Below are 20,694 nucleotides of genomic sequence, written 5' to 3'. Positions count from 1 at the left end.
TAAAGAGATCGAAGCATAGATATGTTGTCCTAAGTCACACAGCAGGTAAGCCAGGGTTCAAACCCAGGTCTGTATAATGCCATCACTGTGGTTCTGATCACCAGTAAAACATTAATATTATCTAAATGCATGAAAATTAAATAGCTCACCAAATAGCTTTTTTATACATTACCTTCTAGTCTGCAACTACTACAGTTGGGATAAATAGTGAAGATATGTTCATGTGAGAAAAACACTTTTGCATGCCAGAAAGGAATAGCTTATCCAAGTCAGGCACTGTGCAGATGTGCCCCCTGGCTCGGGATTCCGTGGGGGGGGGGGGGGGGGGGGGGGCGGGGGGGGGGGGAAAACCCCCCCCCCCCGGGGGGGGGGGGGGATGGTGGCCTGGTTCCAGAGCTCCACCCTGAGGGGGCGGGGCCTGAGAGTGGGCGTGGTCATCGCAGGACTGTGGACTTGGGGTGGGGAAGGAAAGATAGCAGCTGTCAGGGGTCTTCTGGTTTAGCTCACAGATGAGGAAATTGAAAGCAACATGCCCAAGGTACCCAGTAGGGCCAGAGGTTCAATTTCTGCTTCATTCTCCTGATCCTCGTGCCTTTCCGGTAATACTTATTACAATCAAATTGCACTTATTTCAGAGAAAAAAACAGCTAGCACTTAGTAAGCCCCTTATACCACTATGATAGTTATTCTATCAAAGCTAAATGGTATCAAAATGATATCAAAGTTAAATGGTAACAAATGCCGTTTTTGAAAACTATGCTATCTCCTTTTCTTAAAAAAATCTCACCTAAAACGTTTTTCCCTGGTTATGTTAATAGGCCCTGGTCTGCCCCTCTATACTCTACACCGAAGCAGCAACGATGAAGGTACTTTCTAAGATTTCACCTTTCGTTTGCTCATTAGAAAAGTGTGTGTGAATAGGACCAACATGTACTTAGCATAGTGGGATTTTTTTTGGCTTTAGAGTGTTTGAACAATGATTTGAACTCAAGGTTTCTAATCTAAAGAATGCATAGTCCCTTGGAGTGCCTGAGTGGCTCAGTAGGTTAAGTGCTTGACTTTCGCTAAGGTCATGATCTCAAGGTCTGTGGGTTTGAGCCCCATGTGGGGCTCTGTGCTGACAGCTCACAGCCTGGAGCCTGCTTTTGATTCTGTCTCCATCTCTCTCTGCCTATTCCCAGTTTGTGCGCGCGCTCTCTCTCTCTCTCTATCTCTCAATAATAACTAAATAAACTTTAAAAATTATTTTAAAAAAAGAATGCATAGTCCATCAGTGAATTGCCACTTATTACAGCCTTGCACAATCCATATTCTTCACATTGTAATGAATGACTGCTGTCTCGAATATTTATTTAGAACTGAGGGTCCTGGAAGACAATTCAGCTTTGGATAAAATGCTGCAGGAGGTCCAGATGCCCTCAAAAAAACTGGACTTCATTATTTTGAATGAAACAAGTAAGTTGAATTTCTTTCAGAACAGAACTGCTCACGGAAACACCAATAAAAATCTCTCCAAACGTGACAACTTGATCTGAAAATACACATTTTATATTATATGTAAATCTAACCTAAGTTTATTTTGTCTATGAAATAGCCTGTCACGAGAACTGCTGGTTTTACTTTTTGTTTTGTTTTCAAATACAGCACCCTTCTATGTGAAATTTAATTCTGTTAAGAGGAAGCCTTTGGAAAAAAACCAGTATTGCTACCCCATACCCCAGCTTCATTCTGTTAGGAACTCTGCTCTATAAAGTATTAATTGCGCGTTTAATTTAATGATATCCTGATATATTTTGCCTTTAACCCAAAGAAGTAAAAAATATATCTGAGATGACTATAAAAAAATTAGGGTTGGCTGTAAAATGCTGAAACTTCAGATTCGGAAGAGAAATCTTGGATTTTTCTAACCTTCTCCCTGCCACAGTTAGCCTAGTCCCCGTGCCGGGAGCCTGGATGATGTGCAGAAACCACTAAGAATGGGGGGTGGGGGGGGGGGGGGGGGGTCTTTGAGCAGGAAATGCAGTCGGGTTGTTTTTATTTGGTTGCTCGTTTTTTTCCATTAAGAGCTAATTACTCGTGGGGGATGGGGGAATCCACCAGGACTGATTTATTTCACATTTTAAAAGGGTAATAATATATAGGGTAATAATATAGGGTAATAATATAGGGTAATAATATATTATAGGGTAGTAATATAGGGTAATAATAGAAAATATTCAAAAAGATTCAATAGAAAAGATTCATCCAAGATTAAATGTCAGGAAAAGCACCAGAAAACAGAGGGTGCTTCTGAAGAACTCCTCAGCATGGGGCTACTCAAAAATGAAATGTGCATAGAATCACCCGGAACCTTGCTAATGTGGCTCTGTGATCCCGCAAGGAGGGGTGAGCCCAGGGTTCAGAGTTTGGAATTAGCCCCTAGGTGATGCCAGTGTTGCTGGCTCCTGAATCAGGCATGGTGGGCAAGAATTTAGAGTTCTGGAGAGCCACCTCAACTGTTGGTGCAGAAGGCACTGCATACTGGAGACTTGACAAAAAGTGGGGGGCCCTGAAAGTTTTTGACTCAGAGAACCCATAGGATTGGATGGACAACCTGCTGGGGAGGTTGGAGCTTCCAGAACCACCTTCCACAACCACCTCATCTGGGAGGTGGTTGTACATTCAAACTCCAGGAAAGGAGGGCTGGGGGGAAGTGGGGGTCGAGGTCTTGGAGGAGGGGCAGAAGGAGGTGGGACTGGTGACTACAAAGAACCCCCCCAAAAGAAAACACTCCATCTTCAGAATGATGGAGCTAAAACACTTCTAATCAACTAGTACCCATTCAAACAAAGGAGAGATGAAATGGTGGGTTTGGCATACTTACTGAAAACAATATGGTCAACACATAGCTTGACATTCTATGGAAAAATAATAAAGACTTAAATTTAGAAGGCATAAAATAATCAGCAAAAAACAAAGAGAAATCTATTTATATAAAGATTTTACTCGTAAACATTTCTTTTTACATCAACTGAAATAACTGTGGAAGGAAGGAAGGAAGGAAGGAAGGAAGGAAGGAAGGAAGAAAGAAAGAAAAGAAAGAAAGAAGCAGCTCTAGAGATATGGATTTTTTTCCCCTTCAAGCTAAATCTACTGAAGCTGGAAATAATCTGATTAAAATATGAAACATCTCTCTCTGTCTCTGTCTCTGTCTCTGTGTGTGTGTCTTTAACATTTATTAGTCTAACTCATCATCTTGAATTTGGGAGCAAAGGAAACCAATTCATTACTTAGGGCAAATTTTATTAAACTGATGCTAAATCAAGCACAGAGAATAAAACAGATCTGCAGACCATACAGAACGTTCACAACAGTCTGTGCCGTGTAAACCTGATTTCATTCTGTGAAACACAGAGCTGAAAATGGGAACTCAGCTTTGCGGTCTGGGATGGCAATAAGAATCACAAAAATGTTATTAAATCAGAATTTTAAAATAAAGTTGGGGCCAACTAAAAATCCTAAACATCTTCAAGGAAATTCAAGAAGAGGAAAACATTTTGGAGGAAAGCTTAGAACATAAGCCATAAACAAACTAGATAAGTAGATCAGATGCCAAAGAACAGAATCATAAAAACAAAACATTAGCAATTCTAAGATGCACTTTTATTTTACAAGGCACCAATGTATTTAATAGATACATTAGGAAAGACTTTATGGCTTTAATCTTAACTAGTATCCTGACCTGAAAGAGAATATTTTTATATCTTAAAAACATGCTGAATCCAAGCAGTTCATTTTCTTTCTCAATTCTAATTTAACAAATTGTTGACTACTAGCTATGATTTATCACTGACAGAGATAAGAGACCTAGATCATGTGCTAATAATTATTCTTAATTTACTAATTAATCTTTCTGTTTGTTTAGAATTTTGGTATCAGATGATTTTGCCTCCTCATTTTGATACATCCAAGAAATATCCTCTCCTAATAGACGTGTAAGTATTCAAGAGGAAGGAACAATTTGGAAGTTAACCACTGTACATGTTTTTACCCAAGGGCAGTTTACAGAAAATTAACGTTTGAAAAATGTTAAAAAAAAAAAAAATCCTTCCTCTCTTCCTGAATCATTGTAAAGCAGTTTTACTGTTTCCTTCTCCCATTTTGCAATCACAACCCCAAATCTTTGTTTTCTACCATCTTTCTAATGGAGAGAGTAGACACCCTTCTGTCTTAATTTTGTTTTGATCTGTTTCTCTGAACTACAAGAGAATTTCAAAGAATTTTCAGGTCCCAGTTTTATCCTTACCTCTTGCCCATTTTAACATGTAAGAGATAGGTATTAATAGTATTAACAATTTCTTTACCCCCAAGTTTCCCCAAACATCTTGAATGGTGGCCTTTGATTCACTAGGACATCAGGTCTCTTTTCCATTAGTTTCCAAAATATCACTGCCTGGTATTTTCCACTCACATCTTTGGTGAAGAGACGATGTGATACAGGAAATTATTCATTATAATCCAAATGTCTTCAGGTGTTAGAGAAAGTTCTGAAACACAAATCTTTGAGCAGTAAATGTAAACTCATGCAAATTCTAAATATGGCATCTTTATAAAATATTTTTGATAATTACTGGGAATATATTTTACTTTAGTCCTTCTAAAATTGCCCTGAACTCACATATGATGCCACAATGCCACTCTTCCTGTCCTAGCTTGTCTCATTTCCTTTATTAAAAACAAAACAAAAACAAACCAACAAATGTGCTGGGGACCTGCTGCACACCAGGTGATTTGCAAACCTATATGAGTTCTATTGCGCCCATTGTATGGGGAGGGGGAAGGGAGGGACGTTAATATCCAACAGCCTGTTGCACTGTATTTACAGTTCCATGTAAACAAAAAAAAGCTCAAAGAAAGGGAAAAAGGTATTTTAAACTTCAAGAGATGCTGTTTGATTTTCAGTAAGCCTTATTACTTTGACTACAGTGACACTAGTTTGCTTTAGGTTTCAGCCCCCCTACTGAAAACAGATCCTTTAGAAAAGAGTGATATTTTTATCTTCTTTGACTACCTAATAAGGAATGATTAGACCTCTCTTTTATAAGGAAAGTTTAAAAAAACAGGGTAAATTTACTGCCTGTTTTTTCAGTTATTTTCCTCTTCCCATCCTTACATGTCTAAATCTTTGCTTTCTATTTTTTAAAATAATGTTGTTTAATCTTAGTGGGTTAGGTAACTTGACACATAACCAATATTAAGGGAAGCTATTACTCTACCATATCTAATATCATTGAATCTAATATCATTTCACATGTTGTTAAAAAATGTTTACTTGCCCAAGAAATGCATGAGAGCATTTGTCTCTTTAAAGTTAGAATGTTACAATATTTAGTTTAAAATTAAAGTACTATAATGTTTGTTTAAAACCAAAGTTCTTTTGACTTCTTTCACTAGGATGAGAAAAGGCATGTAGTGGAGGGGACAGTGAACAGATCAGTAGGAGAAATGGGCTTGGAGGGAGAGGTATAGGAGAAGGTCTGGGTCCAGGAGTCTCGTAGATCGTGAAAAGATGACATATTTAAATGTGATGCAAGAAGCTATCGGGAGCTTGTCTTGATTAACAAATGGAAATGAGAGGGCTAATGGAAAGTGTGCATCCAGCTGTTTGGGAGTGGGAGTTAAACACGTTAATAAGTAGAATGCTGAACAACAACATGCCCATTTTTCAATACAGTCTACTTCTTTCTCCTTTGAAGTTTTAAGGAGTAGCATTCATTCATACTTTGGCCCATTCCACAATGACTCGTGCACATTTGTGGCCTTAGTGTGCAACCCCATCTGGGGTTGCAGGGAAAACAGTGCGTATTATACACCAAAGTGGTGCTTAAGGAAGTTCCAGCCTAGGAAATACATTTGTAGTCGAGAAGTGTTGGTAAGCCAGGGAGGAAGGATATATTCAAAACTGCATTTATTGTCATTCTCATTAATTTCTCCTAACACACTTTCCCTGTCCTGACTGTTAAGTCTTTATTTCTTTGATTTCCAAGAAACATACGACTTAGAAAATGTTGGCCTGTGAAGTCTGTGTTTGATACCAGTCTTCAAAGATAATACTGATGGGCATCTTTGAAGGAAACACACAGCCATTATAGTCATGTTGCCAAGTTTTAGAGGGACCATTGTGGGCACCCTGGTGGCTGGCACAATTTCAGGCTCATGATCTGGAAAGATGCATACTTATTGTCCACAGGGAGTAGAAATATAAGCACTCCTCATTTGATTCAGAAAAACCACAAAGGCTAACAATTTGGGATTTTTCACAGATATGCAGGCCCGTGTAGTCAAAAAGCAGACGCTATCTTCAGACTCAACTGGGCTACTTACCTTGCAAGCACAGAAAACATTATCGTAGCTAGCTTTGATGGCAGAGGAAGTGGTTACCAAGGAGATAAGATCATGCACGCAGTCAACAGAAGACTGGGAACATTTGAAGTTGAAGATCAAATTGAAGCAGCCAGGTGAGTGACTAGGAGATGAATTCTAAGATCATCTGATTTTCCTCCCTCAATTTATATTTCCAAGTTGTAAAGTGTAAAGAATGTGAAGTGTTTTGGGATGCACCTTTCATCTTTGGGGTGTATTTTCATGAAGATAATCACATTTATGTAAAAATGTATGTCATTATAGACGTTATATAAAGGTTAAAGAAGACACAGCTCTTAAATTCCTCTGTGTGACTCTAGAAAGATAGTTGGTATATGTGCTACCACCCTCTAGGAACAGAGACTCAAAATTCAACTAATACGTGGACAAACTGAGGGATAAATGCACTCCTGAGGAAACACCTAACTCAACAAGTGAGCCATCCCTGTAGTCAAGTACAAGTGAAGGAGTTCAGTGTTCCTTTAGAATGTAAGAAGCTACACTACACGTGATAGCTATGAAGTCCTAGGAGTGGCTCTTACAGTCTGGATGAGGGTCACTTCGCCATTTGGGGGAAATTGTGGAGCAAAAGCCATCTTCACTCACAATTATAAGGGCTTCATTAAGTATGAACCACATCTCATTCTCGTGCTTTCCAGTCACGGGACCATAGATAGGCATGATCTGGCTTAAGAGAGATTTTAATCATGAATAATGGTCACCATGTAATGCACATGTAACATGGGCAATGTTTTGCCTGCATCGTCATGAGAACTGCACAGCAGCCCTGCAAGGTAGGCGTCTGTACCCCATATTTTAGGTATAAAAAAAAGTTGTGAGTCTCCCAACTCACATACAGCTGCATTCAACTGGTAAATGGGAAATGTAGTCTTTTGAGGTTCTATAACCAACTGCATGGATGTCTAGGGAGACATTATAAGTGGTTGATTTAAAATAATGTTGTGGAATCATAAACTAGCAAATGCAGCAAAACTGTGAATGAATAAGTGGGTGGAAGAAAATGCCTTTAAAAACAAGGAACAACCAAAGAGAAGATGACAGAAAATTTAATAAGTATCCGTAAGTCTCTTACACCAAAGTTAATGATTTGCTATTTTCCTTTAAAGTAAAAAAGAGAGAAAGGGAGGTTTATATTAGAAAGAGGATGAACTGGTTCAGGAGTAATGCTGTGATATTTTAAATCTAAATGTTTACCCAAATTGATCCTCTGTGAGAGAGGGCAGAGTTTCCATGGCTTCTCAAATCCAACATTACAGAATTGGGTGTCCACAATGTACATCTCCAGTTTAAAAAAATTAACGAGGGGCATTTGGGCCGCTCGGTCAGTTAAGCGGCCAGCTCTTGATCACAGCTTAGGTCATGATCTCACAGTTCAGTGAACTCCAGCCCTGCCTTGGGCTCTGAGTTGATGGTACTGCCTACTTGAGATTCTCTCCTCTTTGCCCCTTCCCCGCTTGTGTGCTCTCTCTCTCTCTCCCTCTCTCAAAATAAATGAACTTTAAACAAATAAAAAGTAAAAACTTAATGAGAATGTATTTATACAACAGAATACTATTTCAGTGACTAAAAAGAACAGCATACATAGATGAATCTCACAGGCTTTTGAATAAAGAAGCCAGGCAAAAAGGTGTATATCCTGCATGACCCATTTTATATAAAGTTCAAAAACAGGTACAGATTGGAATCCTGAATACGAAATGTTTTCTTTTTGCAAAGGGAGAAATGACCCAGAGGCTTCCAGGGGATAGTAATGCACTATATCTTAGTTTAAGGATATACTCATTTCCGTAAATGCTTATCAACTTGTACACTCATGATTTGGTGGACATTTCCATACATATATGTGGTCTAAGTTTTAAAAGTTTACAGGGAGAATATAATGAGTTGAAAACTACTTACTTTTAATTTTTGCTAATAATGCTTAACTCAGGGCATCCTAAGTCATATATACAATTGAAAACACAAAAATTCTCCAAGTCACATACAGGTCAATGTAAGGGTCCCCACCCCACATCAATACTACAAAGTTAAAAGAGTCCCATTCACTAGATTTCTCCTTAAAGGAAACAAATTACCTTTTGATGTAAGGCTAAGATTAAGAAGAGGGTGCATAAAACATTTTTCTCATTTCTTTACCTCAATACCAATCCTGAACACAATTTAGTGGCAAAAAGACTTCTTACTTCATCAGGGAAAAATTCCTTCCTATTTAATGGGTGCTGAGCTAACTAATCAACACCCACCATAAGAAGGAATTTATTTAGAGAAGTTTAAGTTCTCAGGTAGGGGGCCCAGAGACATTTCTAAGCCCTACCCAGATGTTCTCCATGCCTCTATATCTCTCCATGGTGGGGGCATCCTCTCTTAAACTGAAAAACATCTGGAGAGATTTAAATTCAATTATGTAAAGAAAAGTGCATCTGGGCTGCAAATTTTTATATAAAGCTGTGAAAAAAACTGCCAGGATTTGTTTTCTGTGAATCATACACACACACACACACACACACACGCACACACGCACACACAGACAAAATTTTTGTGGACCCCCAACAAAAGTAAACCTTGTTCATCTGGCCCTTGAGTTTAAAATGACAGACATCCTTCTCAGGTGTTTATTTGATTGCTGGCAGTGATTAATCTTAGATTCCAATAGGATGAAACAGAGAACAAATGGCAGGGTTTCCTATCTGTGCACTTATCTTAGTTTCTACACACAAAGCCGTGCTAATTCATGGACTTCTTCCATGTATTTTAGACAATTTTCAAAAATGGGATTTGTGGACGACAAACGGATTGCAATTTGGGGCTGGGTGAGTAGTTGTTTGGTTAATGAATCTGTATGCATATAGTTGGTGAATATAATCCAGAGCATGATAATTTACCTTTGGCATGTAAATACTTAGAGATGGAAATCACGTATTTTTAATCTAAGAAGATCCAAATAAAATGTCTTCGATCTCTAGGCAGTGAGTCCCTGTTGGTCGGGCATACAGCTTTGTTTCTTCTGATCAAGGAGGGAGGTGAGGGAGGTAAGGAAAAGAGAGAAAGAAGTAGAATGGTGAGGAAGGAGAGTAGGAGACAGGGAAGGAGGGAGATTTTCCTCACGAGTCAAAGTCAGTAAAGACCTAGTGTGTATTGATTTTGTTTTCTTTAATTAGTATCCGGCAAACTTTTGATGCCTTTCCCCCTTAGACCTATCAAGAAACGGGATGAGGGCTCTGAAAGTGTAGTCTTTAGATATTGTCCAATTAAGGCCAATTTAAGCCCTTCTCTACCATGCTTTCTATCTCTGAAGAGGAACAGTATATAAAGATGTGAGAAATATGGAAACTGTGACTTGCTTACCATATGTCCTGAATTCCTTTACCTCCATAAAAATAACCGTTTCCATTCCTTAGTCATATGGAGGGTACGTAACCTCAATGGTCCTGGGAGCAGGCAGTGGTGTGTTCAAGTGTGGAATAGCCGTGGCGCCTGTCTCACGGTGGGAGTATTATGGTATGTAATTACTATCAGGTACCAAAAGATACGGAATGTTGACCTTAAAATTTCGATGACAAAACCATTCTTTTTTGAGTTTCAATGTTTCTACAGGAAATAAGCTGATTCATCATAGATGTACTTTATGGATATCTAAAATCAAATGGTCTCCCTTATTCTGCTATTAATATCAAAAGCCTGGGTGGTATTATTTGATATCTACACATTTACTTATCAATAAATACTGTTTTCCAAATTTCAAAACATCCCTAATGCTACATTTCTGCAGATAAACCCTTCCTTATCTTTATTCTGCTTTGAATTTGGGGGCTTCACATAATAGCAGAATAAAAGAAGCATGTATTTCTTTTTCTTCCAGTAAAGGTCAGATATAAGTAGGGCTCTTTAGGCGGGAAAAGGAGAACAGGGACAGGGAAATTCCTAGGGGGTTTGTCTTTTTCCCACTGTCTCTAAGTTAATGAAAGCCACTCTAGGATCTCCTTTTCATCATTCAGAAAATAATTATAGAAGGCATCATAATTCCCAAAGGGGAGGGAGTGAGCACTGGAACACTAGGTAGGTGGTGAGAAGATGAATTATTTTCCTGCACCTCTTCAGACCCCATCTCAAATCCTTTATGTGATAGACTCATTGGTAACAAATATGCTTATTAAATATTTTTGGCCCCAATATATGGTAGTACCAATCTTGTGGAAAGCCCTTTTTTAAAGCCCAAGTCAAGAGATTTATCTTATTGAAGATAAATAAATAATAAATACATAAATAAATAAAATATTGCTATCTTTATGTTAAAAAAAATGGAAAGCATAGTTACAACTTAGTCCATATACAAATGGTTTTGTTTTCGTAGAAACCTTTCCTATTTGATGCTAATTGTTCTGTTGCTTAGCCTGTTTTTGGAGACCTCTGGTGGCCAATAAAATAATAGAAGCAATCTTTATGAGTTTAGAAGTCTAATAAGAAGAGAGCTTCATTAAACGTATATGGACCAACCCAACTTTCTAGACGTAGGAACATTCTAGAATTCTTACATATGTATTAATTTGAACAATTTTATTCAAAGATCAGATAGAAGGAATACATAAATGGTATTTCAAAGATGTATTTGTAGAAGTTTACAACTGTATTATGCATTTAAAATATACTCATTAAAATTTCAGAACTTCTCACACATGTAAACCTGATTAACATAATAAAAAAGGGTCATTATGTTCTAGGACAAGAAGAACTGAAGTCTTCTGCTGTTTGAGGAAAAATTTATTTTGTTCTTAAAGACTATTTCCCCTCCATCACATGTACAACCTAAATTATTCATATTTAAATGTTAAAATATATGAACATTTTATGAAGATCTTATATTTTAAAACATCTTTAAAATATTATATTTTCTATATTAGTGTCCTCTAGATATGTAAAATTACGTATAGCCTGTATTCCTTTTAATCAAAATGATAAAATGTTGCCATTATTTATTTTGGAGGACAATATTTTGATCTCCATAGGAAAAACATAAAGAACACATGTGGAGTAACTAACACTCATTATCAATATAATTTTTAAATCTACAGTGCCAGTCATTTAAAAAAGGTTAGAATGTTACCTGAGGTAGTTGTTGTCCTGTGTGTGTGTGTGTGGGTGTGTGTGTTGAGTGTCGTGTATATATATATGCACCCTGTTTTCAACCATATTTATAGATAAAAGAGCTTACATCATTTCAGCAGATATTAATGCAATCTATTTCACAGTACACAACTGTTATAATACCAAAATTGAGGGCTCACCACAAAATGAGAGAAAATGAATGTTTGACGTGCATTGTGTTGGAGTAACTGACATAATACAGGGAAATATAGCAAATAAATGATACCTGAATTCTTTGTTTTAATTATAGTGAATTTTAACCTGCCAAAAAAAAATATGATTTAAGTAAGCAACGAGTAAGTGAACATTATAAGGGGTTTCCAAAAGGAAATTAAGGTATATGCTTGTGTCAAGATCAAAAACTCCAGACAGTTGAGGCATTAAGTGACTTTCTAACTTAGATTCTTTGAGAGGATCAGATGATAATGTAAAGAGCCCTTACCTTGTAGCACTTCACATCTGATTTTTCTGCAGATGGCTTATTGGTTGGGTTTTAGATCATCTAGTTTGATCTCCCTCTGCCCTCATTGGTTCTGGCTAAGTGTGGAAAAAACGTGATTCTGAGCAGGTGTGTCTGGTTGTATTAACACACCCAATAAAAATGATCTTGAGGAGACACTCCTGAGGGGGATACTGTAGACCTGTGCACAAGTTAAGACATGTGAAAGCACATAAAGTAACTCAATAAAAGGAGGAAAAGTTTTATTGTGTGAATTAAGCATTTTGAATTCTTTTTCATCACAGATTCAGTGTATACAGAACGTTACATGGGTTTGCCGACTCCACAAGACAACCTTGACTATTACAAGGTAAGAGATGAGAAACCAGATCCATTTTATAACCTATTTATAAGTTGTTTAAGAACATTTTTAAGTGTATCTATTCTAGAAAATATATATTTTTTATTTCCAACAAAATTCTTGTTAAAAAGAAATAACACAGGTGGTTTAGAGATACTCCAATAGCTTCCCCTACTATATTCTGCATAATTACAGTCTTTATCGTATGCTATATAGGTCACAATATGCATTCATTTGGAAATACAAAGCAACACCAGATAATTACTTTAATTATAAAAATTTCATTTAGAAAACATGTCAAATTCAACATATTCCTTTAGAGCCCAGAAGACTCTCTAAACCTTTAGCTATATATTAAAATGTCTATGGTATTATCATAATTAAGATGTACGTACAAGCCTATGATTTTCTTCTTCATACCAACTATGTACAGTTTGTTCGAACCAGGTTTGAGTAAAACAGGTGACGAGTAGGTACAGTTGGGCAACGCCCTGCAAAGCCCTTGAACCCACATTACTGAATAGCATCCAACATGGCTGGCTGATGGGAGACAAGTGGGAAGGTTGCTCTTCAGACAAGCTGTAGCATTTAGAATGTGGCCCGGAAGCAATGCTCATTGGCAGCAGCCTGTGCTAGTGTGGATGCCATGGCGGAGCCAGAGCACTGTCTCTGGTGCCACACTGGTGTCGCCAGGAGTGCTAGCCTAAGTCTAGGGACCTGTGTGGCACTTGGGCCCTTCCAAAACTTTCCTGAGTCTATCTGTCACGTTTGTTGAAAACGCCAAAACTTGCAGATGACAAAGTAAATCATCTCGTGTTTACGTTCTCTGAGGGAAATTCAAAACTCTTCTCAGGACAGTGAATTAAAAAGCAAGAAAAACAAAAAGAGGAGTAAGTTACCAAGATTTCTCATCTGTGCCACGAGTCTCTGTACACGGGCTTCTGAGCGGTATTTGTACGTTTCCGTAAGGCGCCGCCATTGCTATAGATTCTGAATCCGTGTGGTCAAAACACAATAAAACTCAAATAAAATGTCGAGTTTTGCAACTTAAGTATACACAGTTTAGTTTTCTCCCTTTGTGCTTTATTTGTGAAGGCTCAAGGCAGAGGCCGTGCAGGGAGGAGCGTGTGGCTGTGTCTGGGCCTGCGTGTGTGTTTTCATCTGTTTTTCGGTCGAGATAGGAAAGTGACGACCTGTAATGTGACATGCACAAATCATCTTCCACTGCAAAGCGGTCCCATAGTCAGGTTGTCCCCATTTCCACTGGTTGTCCCTCCTAATACTTTGGACTCAATTCTTCCCATTCTGTCTCCTCCACATCCGATAAGCTGCTGTAGACATCCTTTCCTTTCTTTGGCACCACTTTGCTGCTGTCACATGACTACCTGCTTTTGTAATAATAACCCAATTGGTGTCCCCTTCGCTTGTCTTTCTACACTCCAGTCTATACCACAAAGAGGTGTGAGATTAATCCCCACATTCTCACATACAACACTTTCATGGATCTTTTGTGTGACTCAACTGAATCCAACCCTCAGTCTTTAACCACGTGGTCAGCCTCCTTCTCACAGTGGTCTAGTTCGCTTGCAATGGTCACTGCTCTCTGAATATTTCTGGACTTTTCCCTGTTCTGTTCCTTATGCCTGGAATGTCGTTGCCCCTATATATCCATTTACTAGGAAATCTGTACTCTTCTTCTGGTGGACTGACATCCCCTTTGGCTCTTAGGACGTTTTCTCGTATATCTCTTACTCTTCAAGTTATCTTGAATTTATGGTTATTTTGTAGTCCCTTTTCCCCTCAGCACTATTATTAACTGTTCAAGTCTTTACTGGACATTGTGTTCTTTAGATTACCCAATATGAACCTGAAAACCTTCCCTGATTTAATGTAAGAACTTTTTGAAGAAAAACAATTCTTACAAAAATCGCATGTCTCCATCACTTCTCTCATTTTCCATCTGGAGTTTTCTTGTCCGTAACTTGACCAGGACGCTTACGGTATGGCATATTTGCTGGGTTGCTGAAGGGTTTTCCAAAATATCCCAAAGTACTAAAAACTCCTGGAACCGAGGTGTACTGTCCAGGACCCTAACCCTGACTCTAGAATCTGCTGGATGTTAAGTCAAAAGTTCATTTTAAAAATCCCGTTCTGAACAGTCTTTGAACCTAGAAGCACAGGGTCAAGTCCAAACCCTGACGTCCAGGGAAGTCCACGCCACCTACCCTAACTTCCCTCGATGAACATCAGCCACCAAGGCGTTTCCTCTTGGGCCAGCCCTCCCCCGCTAGGATGATGGATTTTAATCTACCGTTTCATCCTGCATCGTTCTCCGGATTTTCCTATACGCTCCTCGTTCCCACATGGATCCCGCTCTTCCTCACCTCTGCTTGCCCCGAGGTGACCACGTTCATCTCTCCCCTTAGGTGTTCGCTGCATGAGGTCGTCATGTAAATAGAAGTCCCTTCCCACTGCCAATGGCAACACGCGCACACTGGGTGCACAGAGTCACTCTTACACTTCACTGTACAGATGGCACCCGAGGACTGTTTAATCCTTCCACGCCAGGAGTCGAGTTTTCTTGGCACAAAATTCAGTGCTGGCAATGGACACATTAAAACTGCCAGTACCAGGGCGCTAAAGGTTCCCAATGTGTTACTCAGAGGAATGATTTGGGCGGGTGAGAGTTAAGGTGTGTAGGGAAAGTGAGGCAAACGCGTTCACTGAATTGTTTCCACCCTGGTAAGTTGCTTCCTCAGAGTGTGGAGAGCTGAATCTAAGTGCCTATATTTGGTGCACAGCAGGCTTTAGAATAAAGCTGCCCTCCTTTGTTTTTTAAATAAGCCTGTGCTTTTGTCTCTGGCAAGAATACATTCAAAGATTCTATTTTCCTCTGAGGCCCCAGCTGCCCCTCTGGACCCCATCTTTTACTTTTCTTTCCCAGGTTGTTTTTATTTCTCTCTCTCTGCTTCTCTCCCTCCCTCCCTCCTCCCACCCTTTTGGAAAAGACAAAGAAGACAATTCCTTAGAGGCTTTCAGTACCCTGTGCATGTCTGTGGGTCAGAAGGAGATATTTTGAAAATGGTTCCCATTTAGTCTGACCCACGGACTCTCTTCAATACATCCAGGACAGGAAGGACCAAAGTGTGTAATAAGCAAGTCCCTGATCTTTGTTTACATTTGCAGCTAATGAATCATCAATCAGTAGCCAGGATTATTATAGCCTTTATAAGAGAAGACGATTTTTAATTTAAAAAGAATGAGAAAAAGGATTCATTATTAGGTCACTGATAACCCGGATTTGGAAGAATTTAGAGAAATCCACATCACCAAGAGAAGCACATTGTATGAAGTAAAGGTCCTACTTATGATTTAGGAAAGGGAATTTGAGAAACCATTTGTGTACACAAATGGAACAGGTAGGGATGCCATGTATAGTTGTTCAGCTTGTGCACTGCTAAAAGCAGTCTATGCTCCATTCACTAAGACAGGCACCTCTGGGGCTGCATAGAACCAGAAGGAATTCATTTTCCTATTCTTACAAAGCTGCCATATAGATTAGCAGACCCTAGGACTAAGGCTCAGACCCAAAGCAGTGATACGAACAGTGACTCCCTAAAACCCTTTGTAGATAATCAACCACCTACTGCCAAGTGGCAAGGCAGGAGCACTTTTAAAGGCAGTGAAGCCTGTGGAAACATCTTTTCACTGAAACAGTGAGTTTCAGTCCACAGCAGACCAAAATGGTGACAGATTTGAGCAGAGGAATCAGATAGGCAATGAGAAAACCCTCAGCCCCACTGGCAAAAAAGCAAATCGCAGCTGCAGCCACACCTTGAGGAGTATGTTTCTCACTAACACTGATGAGTGGTCTTTCATATGGTCAGTCATAGGTCTTTTAATCACACCTATTAAAAAAATAACATGTAGTAGACTTTCACTCACCCATTCAAAGTGCCTGGTATTTTAATTGTTCAGAAGTTTATTAACTTGTTGGTGAGATAAAGCATGCACACAAAATTTTCAAAGAGAATTAAGAGAGAGTAGGTAATAAACTATGAACTCAAATATGACAGAGTACCCCGTATGTGTGGAAAAGACCAGCGGCTTCCAAATTGTGATGAGCCCCAGGAATTTTGTAGCTTCCGAGCATGTAGGGCAGGGAAAGGAAGTGGCCAAGAAGTTAGGATTTCACCTTTCCCTCCCAAGCCCTCTCAAATGGTGTGCATATGTAGGGGCGTCCAGTTTCATTTATTTCATTCATTGTTTTCACTCATTCATTCAGTGCTTGCTTCTATGGCCAGACACTCTTCTAAGGTCTTTACGTGGATTATTCTGTTCAGTTCTCCCTCACGTTCTCTGAGATAAGTGCTCTGATTATCTTCCTTTTACTGACACTGAACCTGAGGCACAAAAACGTTACATACATATAGAGACTGAGGGGTGGGAAAGGGTGGGGCGCTTATGTGAAGCCAATAAAGAAAGATTTCGGAAATAAAGAGGGAGGCCGCAGACACTCTCCGTAGGTTGCAGAGAGGGACGAGGCAGACAGGGCAGCACACACATGAGTAGCAGGTACAGCTGGTTTCCTGGGGATTTGTGAAGCAGGTTGGAGGAACTGACAGATACCATGGAGGCAGGGCTGTGGGAAGAGCAGGCCAAATGGTGGCCTGTAAGGCAGGACATAGACTGGGGCGGGAATGGATTTATGAGTATGCACAGAGAGAGGCAGAAGATCAAGGGCAAGAGAAATGGGGCCCAAGTCCTGAGCCTTGTTGCCAAGAGAAGAGGGCAGCCTGGAACACACAGAAGGGACTGATTTAACTTGTAGAGGAGATTTATTTTGCATTTTGCTCAAAATTTGATAGGCTTTTGGCAAGTGTATGAAACAGTCATAGATTTGGCAGTCTTCTGCTAGCAGATTTGAAATGTTCAATCCTTAAGAACTGCTGCATCGTTAGGTTATGCAAAACAGGGTGCAATTTTGTAAATATGCCATCTTGTACTGATTTGACATTTGTTCTATTATCCCAGAATATGCCAAAGGGAGAGAGACCTTCAGATTTAAGCCAAACCTTAACTTGTTTGTTGAGTGCTGATAAAATGTTGACTGCTGTGTGATCTTTAAAGAAGCCAGTGTTGCTTGGTGAGGCCTGAGGTAGGGCCCCCTGTCGGGTTGATGGGTTCTCTTTCCTTGGCATCTCATGGATACAGTTGTTTGATAGACGTAAACAAGTAAAACATCCGACAGATCGGGTTGGATTCATTTTTTTTTTCTTAACACATTTCCGTGGCCTCTGTTTTCTGTGGCGTTAATGGTGCTTCCCAAATTAGCATTAGTTCATGCTCTTTACGAGGTTTTGGTTGCAAGCTGGGGAATGCATGGAGGAAGTCGGTATGCCCGTAATAGCTCACTGAGGTGCTGGCTGGCTGTTAGACCAGTGGCTGTTTGCTTTTTCTACAGAAATGTGGAAATGGTGATGAGTTTGCTGGCTGGGATGTGAAGGGACATTGGGACATAACGCTAAGGGGAGAGACTTTGGAGTTAGACCTGTACTCAGATTTGACTTCCACCGTGACTAGCAGTATGAGCTTGGAGAGATTACTTGATTTCTCTGAGCCTCAGTTTCCTCATCTGGATAATGGGGATAGTCAAGCCTACCCCACAGGGTTATTGACAGGACTGAATGATACACCTGCACCTGCCACGAAGTCAGCTTTCAAAATGTGGCAACTGCCACCGTCATCCTCAGGAAGCAGACTGTCCTTCTGGTTCCTCGATGGCACAAAGGGTAGCTTCAAATTGTCAGAACTTCTGTTTCTTACACTCCTTCCCCGTTCTCATCAGCTCTCTCTTTATTTCAAAAATACAAAGATGTATTTGTTGGAAGGTGACTGAGGAACCAGCATGATCCAACAAGCAGCTACAGATGGTTCTTCTTAGGGCTGAAGGAAAAGCTCCTCACAGAGATGCTGTGGAATCGGCACAGCCACTGGACCAATCCTTCCCACTTCGTTTTGCCAGACTGTTGCTGACAGCGGGGCTCTCCGGAAGTTTCTAGCCTCGGGAGAGTGCCAACCGCACCACCATTGCATCCTCGCCCATTTATCACTCTGAGCTTCCTTTTTAGTAGCTGGTGATAGACTATTCGGCTTCTAACTTAGTCATCCATTTCCTTTGCTATTTCTGTTGCCATCGATAGGCAAATGGGGATTATCCTATCCCAGTGGGTTAAAATAGCACAATGATATTATTTCTGATCATTAACCACATGTTCAGTGAACATGTCCTCTCTTCCTCTGGCTTGGGGCGAGGCCTTCCACAGGTTCAAGTGTCCCACACAGGGGACAGCCCAGGGTCTGTCTTGATTGAGAAGCCAGGATTCTTGGGTCTAGTAGCGGATGATCCGTGGTGCCAGAGGCAAGGGTGATGCGGCCACGTCTTTGGGCCGGGGGTGGTAGGGGGAGAAAGGCTCTCTGCAGCCTGAGGGCCTGAAAGCGGGTGTGGGCCTCCAGGCCGCCCGCTCCTGCCCAGCCGTCCACCTGGAGCAGGGAGGCCCCTCTTGAGGCTTGTCCCTGGGAGCAGGGGGACCGTGCATGGAAAAGGCACACCTACCTCCCAGTTGCAGGGGAAGCTTTTGTTTTATTTTTCTCTTGCCGCATTAAAGTATTTGTCTTTCTTTCTTTGTAGTGTAATATTGTTAATGTAAAACAATTTGCATCATGACACTTTTATCACAGTTTTCGTCTTTTTCTCAGTATGTTGCATTTCTCACCATGTCTAGTTCATCACAGCTACAGTGTGTACATCACAACATTTATCTTAGGCTCAGGGTTTTACTTGTTTATAAAAATTGTCTTCTTTCAGCCTGTATTCACTCCATTTAAGAAAAAAAAAAAAAAAAAGGCAGCCAGAAACTGTTTTGGTCCAAACTCCAGTAGTTATCACATTCCTTGCTAACTGTCCTGAGTATTTATATGTCTCCTAACTATTACTCCGTGTTTCAATGACATTTCTCAGTTTTATGGCTCGTGGAGGTTGTGGGAGCAGCTTTTGCTGTTCACGCTGCCAAGCCAGGAAGGCCCCGTGGGGGCTTTGGGAGGTGAGGTGAAGTGCCGGGGCTGTCCCTGTGGGTCAGGTCTCGGCGGCGAAGTTGAGCGCGGTGGGTGAGCAGAGCGCTGGATTTCATGGGGGGCGGCCCGACGTGGAGGAAGCCGCCGGGCATGAGCAGGGCTGGCAGCAAGGATTGCTCAGGGGGACGCCGACGGGAGCGCCAGGGCCTGGGGCTCCCGTTACCGACGGCCGTTCCCTGTTCGCGGGCAGTGTTCAAGCCCCAGCCTCCAGCTCCTCAAGCTTTGAATCCTACTCTGTGCTTCGGGGGAGAGTGATTTCGACCCTTCCCTCTCTGGCGAGAAGAAACCGCTCAGGGCTCCGCATCAGCGGCCTCGTGGGAAAACACGCCTGCTGAGTCTCGCAGGGCTGTGCAGACCAGCTCCCTCTCGCTTAGTTCATCCTGAGAAGGCGTGGGAACCCAGCGCGAAGGATACCCGGTGTCCTTGCGCGTTACAGATTCCACGACCGTCACTTAACAGCCTGTTTCTCCCTGCTCCTCTGCTGGAAGACCACATCATGAGCTGCTGGGAATTTTAGTGGCCTCAGCCCGGCAAGGCAAGCGAAAGCCTCTGCCGTCAGACTCCGTGCCCAGCGGACACTTCCTACAGGTGTAACCTAGTGCAAGTTCCTCACTTCTGAATTTGGGAGCCTCCATGGAGAAAGGAGGGTTTCTACAGACCTCTTTCACAGAAATGTTGGCAGGATTGAGCAGAGCAGCGTTTTTACAAATATTCCCATTTCACAGAAAACAGGATTCAGGGAGCAGCATGCCTCCAGGTGCACAGCTCACCGATGTTGAAACGGGATAGAACACAAAGCCTCTCACATTAGCCCCATCCCCTTCCTGCCAGACCTTCGGGGTTCCCATCAAAAAATACGAAGCTGGCATTAGCTACAAAGATGTCTGTGGAATACAAACCTTGGCACTCGTAACGTTGACTTGGACTTCCCGAGATGCTGAAGACATAGCTGGATGATTTTTGAAGCTGTGGGAAGACGACTGGCCCTTCCTCTGTCCGACCCATAAGGAAACAATAGAAGCCAACTCCAGCTCACCCCCCTCCCAAAGGCACTAGGATGTCTGTGTGACACTTGTACCTTCATCCCAGCTTTGTAAACGTCCCCAAACCAAGAGGAGATGACCATGAAGGCCCCGCCCCCATCCTAGAAGTCCTGCCTGCCTGAGGCCAGTCTTCAAAAAGCTAACCTCTCAAT

The 20,694-nt window shown here is 41.0% G+C and overlaps 1 protein-coding gene across 1 annotated transcript in view; it reads left to right on the top strand.

Annotated features, from left to right (window-relative positions):
- Positions 1–20,694, top strand: part of LOC125916956 (dipeptidyl peptidase 4) — a 78,665-nt gene that overhangs the window by 54,195 nt on the left and 3,776 nt on the right. The window contains exons 17-23 of the mRNA XM_049623202.1: positions 819–866; positions 1,357–1,455; positions 3,905–3,974; positions 6,303–6,497; positions 9,179–9,233; positions 9,822–9,921; positions 12,310–12,374. Coding sequence (XP_049479159.1) covers positions 819–866; positions 1,357–1,455; positions 3,905–3,974; positions 6,303–6,497; positions 9,179–9,233; positions 9,822–9,921; positions 12,310–12,374 — 632 coding nt within the window. The remainder of the gene's footprint in view (positions 1–818; positions 867–1,356; positions 1,456–3,904; positions 3,975–6,302; positions 6,498–9,178; positions 9,234–9,821; positions 9,922–12,309; positions 12,375–20,694) is intronic.

This window comes from Panthera uncia, unplaced genomic scaffold (assembly GCF_023721935.1).
Source record: "Panthera uncia isolate 11264 unplaced genomic scaffold, Puncia_PCG_1.0 HiC_scaffold_1352, whole genome shotgun sequence".
NCBI classification, from domain to species: Eukaryota; Metazoa; Chordata; class Mammalia; order Carnivora; family Felidae; genus Panthera; species Panthera uncia.
Note: the sequence above shows the minus strand (reverse complement) of the source record. Positions and strands in the feature narration are given on the sequence as shown.